General features: G+C 40.3%; 1 protein-coding gene across 2 annotated transcripts in view; it reads right to left on the bottom strand.

Annotated features, from left to right (window-relative positions):
- Positions 1 to 16,837, bottom strand: part of galnt9 (polypeptide N-acetylgalactosaminyltransferase 9) — a 131,630-nt gene that overhangs the window by 55,397 nt on the left and 59,396 nt on the right. The window contains exons 1-2 of one of the 2 annotated variants that reach the window (XM_071352715.1): positions 13,601 to 14,073; positions 1,821 to 1,938 (exon numbers count right to left, since the gene is read on the bottom strand). In XM_071352715.1, coding sequence (XP_071208816.1) covers positions 1,821 to 1,928 — 108 coding nt within the window. In that variant the 5' untranslated portion in view covers positions 1,929 to 1,938; positions 13,601 to 14,073. Of the gene's footprint in view, positions 1 to 1,820; positions 1,939 to 13,600; positions 14,074 to 16,837 lie in introns of those variants that run through there. The other variant, XM_071352713.1, reaches the window with a different exon arrangement.

Below are 16,837 nucleotides of genomic sequence, written 5' to 3'. Positions count from 1 at the left end.
GGCTGTGGGGGGCTACCCGAAACGTTTGATCCAAGTTAAACAATTTAAAGGCAATGCTACCAAATACTAATTGAGTGTATGTAAACTTCTGACCCACTGGGAATGTGATGAAAGAAATAAAAGCTGAAATAAATAATTCTCTACTATTATTCTGACATTTCACATTCTTAAAATAAAGTGGTGATCCTAACTGACCTAAGACAGGGACTTTTTACTTGAATTAAATGTCAGGAATTGTGAAAAACTGGGTTTAAATGTATTTGGCTAACGTATATGTAAACTTCCGACTTCAACTGTATATTAACTCAATAGCCTGTTTGTTTAATGATAATGTCTTTTATTTTCTTCACACAATACCAGAACTAAAGAAATGGTTTGAAATAAAAATACTGTTTTATGGTGAAAGACAAAGAGAGACTGTTATGCCGATGTTTGTGACATTGGTGTAAAGTTATTATTATATGACTCAAGGAGAGTGCAATTACTTTATGTAAGCACAGTGCAAATGTCAGACCTGACACAAGTCATCCAACTGAGCAGAATAAGAAAGAGTAGTACATCAGTATAGAACAACACACTCCAGTGGATTTGTTATAACACTCTACTTAGTGGCCTTGTCTGAATGAATCTCCTACCCTATGAACCCACCCAGTGGCATGGTTTGCTGTGTAAAGACAGGTCCGGTGAATAACACAACACAGTTAACCTTGAAGACTGAAATTCGGGATGGCACACCGAATACTGAAATAACCATTAGGAGCAATGAGGAAGTTGACTGTTCACTGAAATTAAACCTGAAACAAACATTTACTGCATAATGAGACATGGAGAACATATTACTGTCTGAATCCCTCTTACTATTTGGGGGGGAAACCTTGCTATTGATGAGGATATGTTATGCTAGTCCAGTTGGAATGATGAGGACTCTGAGACGGTCATTAGCTACTATAACACTGCCTTCAGGTTCATCTGAGGGGTTGAGTTATCAATAAACCAACCAGGATCTATCCTCTCGCCTCTGGAGTCAGTTTTCAAAGGCTACAGATACCCTTCTGAAGCACCATTCAAGCATTCTGAAGATTTTGAAATGGAAGTGATGACATTAAATGAAGAAGGATCTTTCAAGCATTTCTCATTTCAATAAGCAGAGTGAGTTTACATTCAGAGTGCTTCCACTTGGCTGAGGAGAAACATTTTCTGAATTTAAACGCTACCAATTCTTCAACCAAGCCGCCGCTCACATGAAGCATTAAATTCAACTAAAATCAGCTGCAAAGATTTTTACATTTTCAGTATAGGGCTTTAAGGCCTTTGTGTTGACTGAATATTTATTTGCATTAAGGGTTTTCCCTCCCATCTGAGAAACTTTCTGACTTTGCAGAGTTTAAACATCTCTCTGTTGATACCTCTGGGTATTGAATCTTAAGCTGTAACCCTTTAAGCTACAAAAAATAAGGAAACTTAATCATGAGCCATTCCAAAGACGGGAAAATATATTTCATAAATATTTTCACCAGTGACTTCTAAGTGATCCGGCGCTACTGTACCTAATATTGGATTTGTAATGACTGCTATTGTGTTCCGGCACACTAGCCTTTCCGTTCCACCTAGCATTCAGAACCCAAACCCACTAGCTTTAGCTGAATAGACTCATTAACAACCCCAACTTTTCTAATGGCATTTCTAACTACTGTTCTTGTGTGGTTATGATGTAATACCTTCATGTTGTAACTTCTCAAAAATAAATGTCTCCATTTGAGTATAGGAAAGGAATGTGGATGTATTTGATAAGCAGAATGAATCAGTGTTGTTGTACTCACCCGCATGCCAAGCTCAATGTTCTCGCCTCCATAGACTTCCATGCCAGGATCAAGGAGGCCGATCTCACCAAAGTATTCTCTGTCCACCACAAAGGAGCAGCCGATCATAGCTGGCGTCCTAGATGAAAAGAGAGAGGGAGAGAGGCTTTCAAAAACGGTGTTCAATCCCCTGTCATTGTCTTGATCAGCTTCAGTGACAAACCTTTATACACCCACTGTGCATTCTGTTGATTAGAGCCTTTACTAAAACAACAGGATTCATAATAATGTTTATAATCACTGCACACAAGGCAGTATGCACCCCGGGCTACATTGCAGGCCGATACACGATTGCCTTGAATTTATTTAGTTTCCAAATCTATGCAGAATTAACCTTGGAAAACCCTTGAATAACAATGCATTTTATATGTGTTGCTATAAAAATAAATAACAGAGGACACCATTGTTTTCTCTTAATTTTATATTTGCATGTGAGGTACAAGTGTACTCAGACATGAATGTGTTTTGATAAATCTACAGTCTGTGAAAATACCACAGGCTCAGGGTTTGGCATGTCTTTAGATATGCATTTCTCCATGGGTGTTACTGTTAAACATCAAAAGGACCAACTTCCAGAGACATCCTCATAATACAATGTAACTAAGTATACAATAAAGCTTTTCAAGAAAGATTGCTTTAGGGACATTTGAGGGGTATGAGGGGGAAGCTATGATGGGGACAATGTCCTCTAGTAAATATAGATGACACTGTCAGAAATGGCAGGACGTTTCCCAATGGAACACACACATGCCATGAGATAGCCGTCTGTGATGGCCTGAGGAGGGTAGGATGGGTTACTCTTTTCCACTCCACCCTGCTCTCCCTCTCAGGGTCTCTAAAGTAGTTTTATTTCCGGGACTACTGTCACCATAGGCATGCTTTTACTGGCTTTATCCATAGAACTTTAAAGTGCTCTGTGACAAAGATTTCATACTTTATATAGAAATATAGCAGTCCATGTTGTGTGATGGCACGCATCGTTAAAAGGCTTCTTTTCAATCTGATCAGCGTTTAGCCGTTATTTACTACAGCATTGTGCCTGCAGTTAGTATACCATACATGAACATGCACAGTGGAGAGTGCAGTCCACTACGACTGGGCCTACAGTAAATTAGTGGAAGGAGGCTATTGGAGAGGAAGGATGAAGAGGAGACTCTATAATGATTTCATTGATAATATTCAAAATAATGTTGTTTTAGGGCTATCAAGGATGCTGTGCATGTATATATTTGTATGCATATAGTTGTGTTTAGACGATAACTGTAGTAGTTTCTTTTTCACAATATAATCTGCTTGGAGTGTGCTTTTTGGAATTATTGTGGGGGAAGAAAGAAAGACACACACACACTCAAAAAACAACCTAAGCATGTCTAATTCTCTCATCAAAAATGCTTTGTCACCACTTCCTACTGCAGTCAGTTCTCTATAGATATCTGGCAAAAAAGCTCCCTTTTCCAATGTACACACTGCTTACACCTTCTATTCTTATGTTATTACGTTTTCATACACTCTTTGTAACCTGACAAAGTTTATAAAAGAGGCGTGTTTGCTTTTATATTGAACGTGCCCAAATACATGAGTGCGAAGGCAATCGGTCTCAGCTCTGAATAGCCATAGGTCTATTGTTGGTGGGCAGAGAGCTTGAGGAAACAAGTACAGAAATGATTTCCAATATGGATCCACACGGCTGACACACTACCTGCCTCTTTAGGCACTCTGTCCAGTCATAGCAAAGTATCAATAACAGGACCGCAAATAGCAAACAGCACCTGCAATTTTTGCTGTTTTGTGACACAGAATTCTTAAGCTCATGCTTAGCATTATTTCTGGCACATTTTGCAAGGCACATTTTGGAAAGACAATTTATGTCTAACTGGCAATGCATAGTTCGGTTGTACGCAATTCAAATAATGATAAGCAAAGTAGCATAGCCATATTGTCAGAACAGCCTGTTTGAAATCTTCCTTAAGAGGGTAAGGCTGATTCTTATCTTGTCTCTGCTGTCGCTCTTGGTTGGCTCCTGACATTGTGTGAAATTACAATCATATGCTAATATGCTTTAATGCCTCAACAAGAAGACAAATGGCCCATAAGTTCAGCAGTCACCTCCAGTGTTCAGACACAGCATTTGGGGTTATATGAATAATGAATTTAATCTCTTTATGACCTGATTTACCAAGTGTGTGTTTTCGACCTTGCCCAGCCAAACACGTCTGGAGAAATATGTTTCTGTGTGATGTAGAATATATGATATAACACTTTAATCGTGAACATATTAATTAAGCAATAATACATGAGAGGCCATGTGTTATGGCATTTTTATCACAACGGGCTACCAGCGTTAAAAAGCAAGATTCTTTCTCAAACTATACATTTTTCAACAAAACGTGAAGCTACATTCACTAACACTTGTTGTCCAGTGCAATCGTAGGTATTCTCTGGTCGTTAGTTCTATTCATATTGAATGCCATGTAAAGCAAAACTAACCAAGGCTGGTTGATAGTTCCAGAACTTTGCAGGTTGCTATGGTAAACAAAAATGGTTGCTATGAACTTCCCCCCTGCTAGCTAGCCAACAACACAGCTAACACAATCACTTCAGGAAAGACAGCAAACTAGCTACATTTTGTTTCGTTTTGGCTTTTTTTTGTATTGAAATGTCTTTGTAAGTGTAACGGATGTGAAATGGCTAGCTAGTTAGCGGGTACGCGCTAATAGCATTTCAATCGGTTACGTCACTTGCTCTGAGACCTGAAGTAGGGTTTCCCCTAGCGTAATGACGCTTCGTGGGTGTCAGTTGTTGATGTGTGCAGAGGGTCCCTGGTTCGCGCCCGTGTCGGGGCGAGGGGACGTACTAAAGTTATACTGTTACATTGATGCTGTTGACCCGGATCACTGGTTGCTGCGGAAAAGGAGGAGGTTGAAAGGGGGGTGAGTGTAATGGATGTGAAATGGCTAGCTAGTTAGCGGGTACGCGCTAGTAGCGTTTCAATCAGTTACGTCACTTGCTCTGAAACCTATTAGTAGTGTTGCCCCTTGCTCTGCAAGGGCCGCGGCTTTTGTGGAGCGATGGGTAACGACGCTTCGTGGGTGTCAGTTGTTGATGTGTGCAGAGGGTCCCTGGTTCGCGCCCGTGTCGGGGCGAGGGGACGGTTTAAAGTTATACTGTTACATTGATGCTGTTGACCCGGATCACTGGTTGCTGTGGAAAAGGAGGAGGTTGAAAGGGGGGTGAGTGTAACGGATGTGAAATGGCTAGCTAGTTAGCGGGTACGCGCTAATAGCATTTCAATCGGTTACGTCACTTGCTCTGAGACCTGAAGTAGGGTTTCCCCTTGCTCTGCAAGGGCAGCGGCTTTTGTGGAGCGATGGGTAACGACGCATCGTGGGTGTCAGTTGTTGATGTGTGCAGAGGGTCCCTGGTTCGCGCCCGTGTCGGGGCGAGGGGACGTACTAAAGTTATACTGTTACATATATATCCATAAAAATTATGCTGGTTCACGATTTCGACTGACTGTGAAAAGCTGGCTCTCTGTCTCCTGACTTCCAACAATGTTTCACTTTTGAACAATGTTGCAAATGTCAGAGATAATGTCTAGATGCTTTTTACAGTGGAGATCAAGTTCATAAATTGCATGGCTGGACAGTGCATTTGTAAAAGTAGTAGTAGTAGTGTGTTGCTAGGTAACGACCTAAAGGATGGCAAGTTTTATGAATGAGCAGCCATGTGTAAATTGTCTATTATAAAACTGCTTGTTTGGATCCTGGATGGATTGGACGATCAGCGTTCCAAGGCGTGCTGTATTGGTCATCATCACAGACACTCCTATGCTTGCTAACAGTTCCATCTGAAAATGAACACTGCGCCTCCATAAAAATATCATGGTAATTTTACTGTCCGAATCATCTCTTGTATTTATCTCAACACTCACATTATTTCCCCTTGCTTCCAGCTTAGCATTTAGTTTGGTACAGCATGGTTAATATAAGCCTAACTGTCTGCCTGCCTCGGAAACAATGTTTCACTTTTGAATTTCGATTTCTGTAGCTAGTACTATACATAGAGTGAATGGTGCCCAGACCAGAGCATTTTTTTTCCTGAGCCAGTCAAAATCAAATCCAAGTAAATACCAATAGAAAAGAAGCTCAAACAAACGAAAATGCAGCTAGTGTACTGTCATTCCAGGTTAAAAGTTTGACATGAGTGAATGAGTTAGCTGCAGTTGCCTAGCTAGCTAGCAAATAACAAGACATGTTTTCCAGCCTGCATAGCAACCATTTTGTTTAGATCTGAAGACCAGTCCTTTTGCATAGCAACTATGCCAACATAATTAATGACTAGGGTCGTGTCTGTAACAACATGACCAAAATTACTAACAACCAAATTTTTGTCTGGACTATCCACCTCATTTTCGAATGTTGCTATGGGCAAAGCCAAACAACGGAAGTGATGGATTCGACTTCCGCTTTACTTACCTACTGCAGTACACCCGTGGTAAATTTGCTAGAGTAAATTATTTGAACGATTCAATTTATAGTGTAAAAGTCAAGTAAACAAGTGTAAGTGTAATTGTATATGTATTTCATTCAAGTTCGCTAAAGGTGCTAGACCTACAAGTGTAAGGTTCTGTATTTATTTTCTTAGTCAACCTTGTGTTCTGTTTCGTTGTGTTCTTGAACGTAGCCCTGTTTCTTTGTGTTCTTCAACGTAGCCCTGTCTTTCATTTTTGTTCATTGATTTCACCTGTGTTAGTTACTCACCTGGTCTCATCAGCTCCTTATTTAGTTCTTTCTGTTTGTGCCTTTGTGAGAACCAGTTATAGCCTTCGGTCCTAGTTTTGATTCACCTGCCCGTTTGCCTACCTGTGTATTGCCTGCCTGTGACCACGATTCCTGCCTTCTGTGAAGGCGAAATAAACACCTGCCTCGCTCTGCGCGTGAATCTACACCCTTTTATCCATGAGTATTCATTACAACAGGTAGTTATGTTGTGATAATTACGTTAGTTGTGTTGTGTAAGAGTTAAGGGCCATCCACCAAGCCTATAACGATAACTATAATGATCAACTAGGCTACATAACTTTAAAATGTTGGTGAGCATCCACAGGAAAGTTTATCGTTCTACAGTCCTGCACCTGTCAATCAACTGATCAACATATCCTATTGCACGCTGCCTATTAATGTGGTACCACAAGACAATTTGAGGTCACTAAGGCACAGATACTGGTTCAGACCATTCAGTGTTTTCAGGGTGTGTTCATTGTCATAGTGACAACTGCAAATAATAATTCAATGTACATGTAGCCCTAATGAAAAATAATATAGTAACTTGTGTAACAGGGTTGGTTATGTTTCCACTTGCCTCTAAAGAAATGTGTATTTAATGTTCAAGCATTCTTATTGGTTAGTTCAACTCTGACAATAAGGTGTGTTGTGATTGGCCCCACTTGCAGATAGGGGGAGATCGCGAACGTCAGGTCTTCCCAGTAGGAAAATGTGATGCAAGGGGTAGGTCACGTTCTGAATACTGTTTTCTATTTTACAATGTGTACAAGTTTGCTGTACGTTACTGATTTATACATGTGTGGGTATATGGTACCTGTTAGGGATTGAGGGGCTTTCTGGGATGTGCTTTGGCATACGATTGCTGTAAATAAGTGTGTTAGCTAGCATACACCGATGTCATGGTCACATAAGCCACTGCTAACACAGTTGTCTTCATGCTACAGATTTTGCCATCGACAGCCATCAATACCGTTAAGCCCTGCACAACTAATGTGCTGTTTCCCATTTAACAACAGGTATTTACACGTTATATTTTGTATTGTATTTTTGTATTTTGTTCGCCCAGTAGGAAAATGTGATGCATGGGATTTTGCCATCGACAGCCATCAATACCGTTAAGCCCTGCACACATCAACAACAGTCACCCACGAAGCATCGTTACCCATCGCTCCACAAAAGCCGCGGCCCTTGCAGAGCAAGGGGAACCACTACTTCAAGGTCTCAGAGCAAGTGACGTCACCGATTGAAAGGCTATTAGCGCGCACCACCGCTAACTAGCTAGCCATTTCACATCGGCCACACTCACCCCCCTTTTGACCTCCTCCTTTTCCGCAGCAACCAGTGATCCGGGTCACGGCACCAATGTAACAGTTTAACTTTATTCCGTCCCTCGAGCGAACCAGGGACCCTCTGCACACATCGACCACAGTCACCCACGAAGCATCGTTACCTATCGCTCCACAAAAGCCGCGGCCCTTGCAGAGACTACTTCAAGGTCTCAAAGCGAGTGAAGTCACCGTTTGAAAGGCTATTAGCGCGCACCACCGCTAACTAGCTAGCCATTTCACATCTGTTACACTTGTATTTAAATGTAGCAATTCAACAACAAACGCCCTTTAGCCTGCACATATTTTACGGCATGTCATTGTCTCATTGCTCAAGTGGTTTACAAGTGATTTCCATTTTTCTATTGGTTGTCTATTCCTTTGGGTATTTTTCACTGTGCTCATCTAGGCTATGTCCTGTGCAACTATTTGCGATGCATCAGTGCAACAATGTTATCATAACTGGCCAAACGTGATCACACCAATGAACTTTCTCTCCTCCCGAAATTGATTTTCTATGCTGTAGGCCTGTTTTACATTCGGCAATTAGTAAAAACAAGCCTGCTTCTTTCCCCAATTAGGCTATTAGTATTTTTTTTAAGTATCAAAATAAATGGCCTCTAGCTTTTGCAGCCTATAGCTTTCCTGGGATTTCACAATAAGAGGAATGGCCTATTGCGGAGAGGGTTTGTAGCCTATTGCCTGTTGGCACAGGAACAACTGCACAGGAACCGCTGGAAGAGAGGCTTGTGATGTGTAGCAGAGGTAAGAAGCTAAATATTAGCTAGATATTAGGCAATTCGTTAATGGATATTAGGCCTTTCGCTGAATATTAGGACTAAGCTAAATATTTACCCGTCAAAGTGCAAGAAAAAAAAGTTAACAGATGACGAAATGGCAAATCTGTACTGCGTTCCTCCAGGCTGCGCTCTGTGGTCCCCGGGCACGCTAGGTCTACGTTTTTAAACCAGTCAATTATTATACCTGGGCTACGACAACACAGTGCAACAAGGAATGTATTATTGTTTTCAAGGGAATACACAATTATTGTCCATAGGTTGTAAACTACAGTGATGTAGGCGAATTTTAACCGCTCAAACATCCTATTTAGTTTCATGCCGAAATAACTGCATAGACCTACAGCCTAGGCCTGATTATGTAACCATTTGGATCAGTTTGGGTTTATTCTCAACAGTTTAGAAGAACAAGCAAGGTACCTTAGCAGGCCACTCATATGGTTTATTTCATCAGGATGTATCCCAGTGTGTTGGCCTACTATAGGCCAACACACCGCCCGTTCTTAGTACTGTAGCCTATATTACATTCAGCAAGCAAGAGCAAGCGTGCATCTCTCCTCCAATAGGCTATTAGTAGGCTAAAGAAAAAAAGTTTGAATTAAGTGTCCAACAAGATTTTGTAATCTGGCTTTTCCTGGGACTCCACAAGATTTAAGAGGAATAACCGTGGCAGTAGAGAGGCCAGGTACTTAATTGTGCAACAGAACAGAGACCGGCTTGAGATTGAACCTATAGCCTAAGTAAAAGCATAAGCATATTAGACAATTTATAAGCTCAATGATAGGCTTAATACTGCAGTGAATATATTCAGTACATTTACACAGCGAAAGAAAAAAAAGTTTCAGACAACAAAATCATAGGTAGTTACACTGTGCGCTCTCAAGGCAGCGACAGAAAAGCTCCCATGTTTCAGTTTTTAGGGACAAGAAATGTATTCTACTTAGGCTACAACAACACAGTGTAATGAAGAATGATATTATTGTTTTCAAGTGGGTACAAAACTCTAGTCTATGCTGTAAAGTGCAGGGAATAGCCTATGTAATAGTGGTGCGAGGGTCAGCTGTTTGTTCACCCGCACCCGTCCACAATTGCTAAAAACCCATCCACAACCACTTACTGTATGTGATAAAGTGAAAATCTGAGGCCGGCACCCAGCCCTAACCTGCAAATATAAAAATGTGCTATAGGCTACAGTCAAAGACTGCAGAATGAGTTTGTGAAAGGGGTGCAGGATCATTTTTTTGCCTGATTTAGATATGTTTCTGCTTATAATTTCCGACATTTTCGTAGGCTATATGTTAGTCGACTTGTCTGTAATTATATACATGTAGTTTGTATTGATAGATTATCGATTAGATACAATGTAATATATCTATAGAATGAATGCTTCAGTCTAGTTGTTGTGTTGACCATGTTATGTTGTATTGCTACCATGCTGTGTTGTCATGTGTTGCTGCCTTGCTATGTTGTTGTCTTATGTCTCTATTTATGTAAGTGTTGTGTTGTCTCTCTAGGTTTGATGTGTGTTTTGTCCTATATTTATATTGTATATATTTTTAATCCCAGGCCCCCGTCCCCGCAGTAGGCCTTTTCCCTTTTGGTAGGCCGTCGTTGTAAATAAGAATGTGTTCTTAACTGACTTGCCTAGTTAAATAAAGGTTAAATAAAAATAAATAAATAGTTGACATCGGTGAAGTTTTCTTTGTCATCTTTCGCGGTGCAAAGCCGTTTAGGGGCTGGGGAGAAAATAGAATAAAGCAACAACAAAAACACGATTTTCTGTGCAAAATGTGCAAATACATCAGTTTGACCAGTTGTAAGGACAAAGAAAGCTGTGAAAACAACCAAATGCGTTTCTGATAAGATTTCAGTTCGGCTTCGATGCATATTTTATTTGGTTAAAATACTATCAGATTTTATGATGTTTTTATGATGAAGACAACACCTCTACAGATGGTATCTAACTGAACATTGCATTCTCTCAAGATGCAGAAAGAAAGAAATCATATTTCTCCACTCCTGTTCCCAAGTCCACATTTTGCCTACATTTGGTGTCTAATTTTTCTGCAAGAAATGCTTAATTCTGTTATAGCTCCATTTCTACGTGACTAGTATTACTAGAGAACGTTGGTTAGGTATGTACTGTATTACCCCAGAATGTCCGTTATTCCAGAGGCGCAATATATTTTAATGATGTATTTGGCGATGTTCATTCCATTCGCACAAAACGTTTAAATAAAAGCATTCACTGTGAAAGTCCACATGTAGGCCCTTCATATATAGTCTATGCGCATCACTTTGTTCAATTTATCAATCAAATATTTTTTATTGCTGAACACCTGTCAAACTCAAAACATAGGGACGTTGATTCGCACGGGACTAGTATTTTCAGAGGGCTTTGGAGTTTGCCAAAGAACAGTAGGTTATTCTGGTTAGTCAATGTCCAGATTTCAGATTCCATTTAACCCATCTAAACAGTAGGCTACAGTTCACTTGACATGCCATAGGTCTATTTGAAGTCCCATCTTGAGACTGTCGAATTTGTATCGAGCCTCACAATCATCACAACATAGCCAGCACTGCTATCATCCTCTTTTACCACTTCACCAATATTTTCCAAACATTACTTTTCTGGCCCTCCCTTCTCTATATTTTCAACTCTCCTTTTGCAGCTTTTGTCATTTGTAATTAAACCGCTACAATGTCATTTTTGCCTCTAGATTGATGTTAACTTTTTCTGCCCGTTCCCAAAAGCATTATTTGGGGATTGGCTGTGTAGGCTATTTGAATAACCGCTCAAATGCCTTGCATCTACTGTAGCCTGCCTGCCTGATTGGGCAACCATTTGAATCCGTTTTTTTCTAGGCAGTTTAGTTTAGGTCCAGGCACATAACATGCTGACCAGACCGCTCCAGTCACATGCGCCAGTGTTGCAAAATAAATGTAAACATACATGTTATTCAATTATTGCACCCACACTGCTCTGCGTTGCCAAGGGCTAAAATAGAAGTCAGTTCTATTTGTGACGCTGATCACGGTGAAAGTCCTGCCTCTCCCATGTCCTCATTGGTTTATAGAAGCAGATACCCACATACCATCTCCTCATTGGTTATGTCCACGTGGGTGATTGAAAGATGAACTGAGTTGGGTCTTGTTGTGGTAACTATGAAAGTTAGATGCCAATTGCCATATAAAGTTCAAAGAAGAAGAAGCCTGGAAGGAGGAGAGATGACTAGAAACGATTCGGTTGACCGTTTTGTGTGTTGATTAATTGTCGGAGTAGAGGACCTTGTGCATTTCAGGTAAAATAACTCAACATTTATATCTCTGGACAAATTAGCTAGCAACAGCAAGCTAGCTAAATAGGACAAATTAGCTACCAACTGCAAGCTAGCTAGCTAAATTGCCATAAATGTTTAATGGTTTTTGACCTGTCCCCAAATTAATATGATTGGTTCAGAGTTTGTTTTGATATTTTAACCTGCGTGTCGTGATTGCGTTTGGTGTGGAGGGGCAAAATCAATTTGCGCACGATGCGCCGGTTTGGGTATGGTGTAAGGCCAGTAATATGATGTATTTCGTCAGGATGTTTCGGTTAACAGAAACATGCTAATGTAGGGATTTCTAGTGGCTCGCATATAAATTATGATAATACACGAGCATGGAGGAAGTTGTATCCATAGTTTCCGCGTTTGTCTTCCGTGTTTTAAAAGCGTTCGAAAATGAGGTGTATATCTTCTGGTGAAAGAATGACATTGTATGAATTGACTTATCAAAATAACATTTTAATGAAATATGTAAATCATTGTCATTTTAATATGTCGTTAACAGTTTCATAAAAGTAATAAAGCACACTAGACAGTGCTATATCATGCATACAGTCACAGGTAAATGGCCACTGTCTCTTGTGTCTTATTGCTTAAAGTGGATCTGACAGTGTTTTAACTACTTTGCAGATATGAAACAAACAGACATAATCAGTCCAGATATCAAATTCCCAGTTTATACTTCAAAATCAACTTTATAAGAGGTTTAAAAAATAGGTTCTATTTCACTGAAAATTCCATGACAAACAGTAATGCATTGTTGGCACAATAGATAAATGCAGTTCAATGCACGATTAATATAATTCCCCAATGCATTTCTTGCTATCAGGTTGCAAATCACAGCTGGCCTGGTACATTGTTTGCTGCCACAACCCATTCAAGATGCATTGTTTCTGTTTCAATTACTCAATATTTTGAACAAAAACGGACAACTAACTAAGGCTGGGAATGTCAATACAATTAAACTAGCAAGGGCAATGATCACAGGTCAGTCATAACGTGGCTAATAGGCTAGCGTACGTGTCAAACACAGGGCTCGTGGGCCAAATAGGACACACTCGCGAGTATAAAGTCAACAGTTGAGTCATCAATGAGACCCACGAAATTACAGCACTCGCATCAGTGAATTCAACTTCAATTGCGCTGATTTTGTGGGTCCCGTTTAAGCGTGCAGCAGAGGGAAAGTGTATAGACACATGCCACAGTCCTAGCTAGGCTAGTAAAATGTGTTGAGTGCGCCAAACAGCAATGCTGCATTCAACCGCACCAGTGATCCATGCAGTGCAAAAAATAAATAAAACATGTTTGAGGTTTAAATGTTGCAACAACCTATAGCTATGTTTTTGTTATTTAGAGTTATTAAATACTTTTTGATTAGGGTCACAGCATATTATGCATATATGCAAGTATAGCAGCAAAGGCTGGTCAAATATGATTTCTCTCTTTTGTTTTAATATGTTAAAATACAGCATCCTAAGTATATACAGTTGAAGTCAGAAGTTTACATACTGTCACGATCGTCGTTGGGTGGAAGAGAGGAGGACCAAGGCGCAGCGTGATATAAATACATCTTCCTTTTTAATGAAGACGAAACACACACTTTTACAAACTAACAAAACGACGACCGTGAAGCTATACAAAACAAATAAGTGCAGACACTGGCAACTTACACATAGACATAGACAATCACCCACCACCTACCTAATGACTATGGCTGCCTAAATATGGCTCCCAATCAGAGACAACGATAGACAGCTGTCTCTAATTGAGAACCAATCTAGGCAACCATAGACTTACATAAACACCTACACTGAACACAACCCCATGAACTCTACAAACACCCCCTAGACAATACAAACACCCTAGACGAGACAAAAACACACAAACATCCCCCATGTCACACCCTGACCTAACTAAAATAATAAAGAAAAACAAAGATAACTAAGGCCAGGGCGTGACACATACATTTAAACTGTTTTTCACAATTCCTGACATTTAATGCTAGTAAAAATTGTCTGTATTAGGTCAGTTAGGATCACCACTTTATTTTAAGAATGTGACAGAATAATAGTAGAGAGAATTATTTATTTCAGCTTTTATTTCTTTCATCACATTCCCAGTGGGTCAGAAGTTTACATACACTCAATTAGTATTTGGTAGCATTGCCTTGAAATTGTTTAACTTGGGGCAAACGTTTTGGGTAGCCTTCCACAAGCTTCCAACAATAAGTTGGGTGAATTTTGGCCCATTCCTCCTGACAGAGCTGGTGTAACTGAGTCAGGTTTGTAGGCCTCTTTGCTTGCACACACTTTCAGTTCTGCCCACAATTTTCTATGGGATTGAGGGCTTTGTGATGGCCACTCCAATACCTTGACTTTGATGTCCTTAAGTGATTTTACCACAAATTTGGGAGTATGCTTGGGGTCATTGTCCATTTGGAAGACCCATTTGCGACCAAGCTTTAACTTCCTGACTGATGTCTTGAGATGTTGCTTCAATATATCCACATACTTTTCCATCCTCATGATACCATCTATTTTGTGAAGTGCACCAGTCCCTCCTGCAGCAAAGCACCCCCACAACATGATGCTGCCACTCCCGTGCTTCACGGTTGGGATGGTGTTCTTCGGCTTGCAAGCCGCCCCCTTTTTCCTCCAAACATAACAATGATCATTATGGCCAAACAGTTCTATTTTTGTTTCATCAGACCAGAGGACATTTCTCCAAAAAGTACAATCTTTGTCCCCATATGCAGTTGCAAACTGTAGTCTGGCTTTTTTATGGCGGTTTTGGAGCAGTGACTTCTTCGTTGCAAAGTGGCCTTTCAGCTTATGTCGATATAGGACTTGTTTTACTGTGGATATAAATACTTTTGTACCTGTTTCCTCCAGCATCTTCACAAGGTCCTTTGCTGCTGTTCTGGGATTGATTTGCACTTTTCGCACCAAAGTACATTTATTTCTAGCAGACAGAACGCATCTCCTTCCTGAGCGGTATGACGGGTGCCTGGTCCCATGGTGTTTACACTTGCGGACTATTGTTTGTACAGAGGAACATGGTACCTTCAGGCATTTGGAAATTGCTCCCAAGGATGAACCATACTTGTGGAGGTCTACAATTTTTTTTCTGAGGTCTTGGCTGATTTCTTTTGATTTTCCCATGATGTCAAGCAAGAGGCACTGAGTTTGAAGGTAGGCCTTAAAATACATCCACAGGTACACCTTCAATTGACTCAAAGTATGTCAATTAGCCTATCAGAAGCTTCTAAAGCCATGAAATCATTTTCTGGAATTTTCCAAGCTGTTTAAAGGCACCGTCAATTTAGTGTATGTAAACTTCTGACTCACTGGAATTGTGATACAGGGAATTCTAAGTTAAATAATCTGTCTGTGAACAATTGCTGAAAAAAATTACTTGTGTCATGCACAAAGTAGATGTCCTAACCGAATTGCCAAAACTATAGTTTGTTAACAAGAAATTTGTGGAGTGGTTGAAAAACAAGTTTTAATGACTCCAACCTAAGTGTATGTATACTTCCGACTTCAACTGTAAGTGGACATTATAAAGAGACATATTTTTTCTAATAAAACAATGGCCAGTTTGGGTCGCAGTTGCTAGCTATTTATTTAACAAGATAAAAACACGGAGCCTAACGTTACCTAGCCATCGATTAAATGCAATTATCTTCATTGTCTTTGCTTATGCCTGCCCATACCATAACCCCACCGCCACCATGGGGCACTCTGGTCACAAAGTTGACATCACCAAACCGCTCACCCACACGACGCCATACACGTGGTCTGCGGTTGTGACGACCTACTGCCAAATTCTCTAAAATGACATTGGAAGCGGCTTATGGTAGAGAAATTAACATTCAATTCTCTGGCTACAGCTCTGGTTGACATTCTGGCAGTCAGCATCCCAATTGCACACTCCTTCAAAACTTGAGACATCTGTGGCATTGTGTTGTGTGACAAAACTGCACATTTTAGTGGCCTTTTATTGTCCCCAGCACAAGGTGCACCTGTGTACTGATCATGCTGTTTAATCGGTTTCTTGATATGCCACACTTGTCAGGTGGGTGGATTATCTTGGCAAAGAAGAAATACTCACAACCATGGATGTCAACAAATCTGTGCACAAAATTTGATATAAGCTTTTTGTGAGTATGTAAAATGTTGGGTATCTTTTATTTCAGCTCATGAAACATAGGACCAACACTTTACATGTTGCGTTTATATTTTTGTTCAGTGTACATATTTGCGGAAATCTATTCAGGTGTATTCTGTGGCTTTGACAAATCTGTTCTAATGATCTAAAGTTGAGCTGTTGCTACTGCCTGTTTACACACAGTCCAGTTCAAAGTGAACGATGGCAGGCGCATGTGGCACATGGCTTCTTTGCATATAGACCGACTGTAGGTCTGATTGGCTATGGCACACCGGTCTCCATAGACTCTGGTCCTGGTCAGGACAGATGTTTTATTTGCTGCAGTGTCTATTTATTGTACAAATGCATGGCCGCTATAGAATTTTCACAAATTACTTACTATACGTCATTCCCAAACATTCTGAGAATTTGTGAAAATGACCATATCTGTCACACCCTGACCTTAGAGATCCTTATTTATTCTCTATGTTTGGTTGGGTCAGGGTGTGACTCGGGTGGGAAAATCTATGCTTTCTATTTCTTTGTTGTTTTGCCGAGTGTGGTTCCCAATCAGAGGCAGCTGTCTATCGTTGTCTC

This window comes from Salvelinus alpinus, chromosome 19, assembly GCF_045679555.1.
Source record: "Salvelinus alpinus chromosome 19, SLU_Salpinus.1, whole genome shotgun sequence".
NCBI lineage: Eukaryota > Metazoa > Chordata > Actinopteri > Salmoniformes > Salmonidae > Salvelinus > Salvelinus alpinus.
This window is presented reverse-complemented; position numbering and strand designations above follow the sequence as displayed.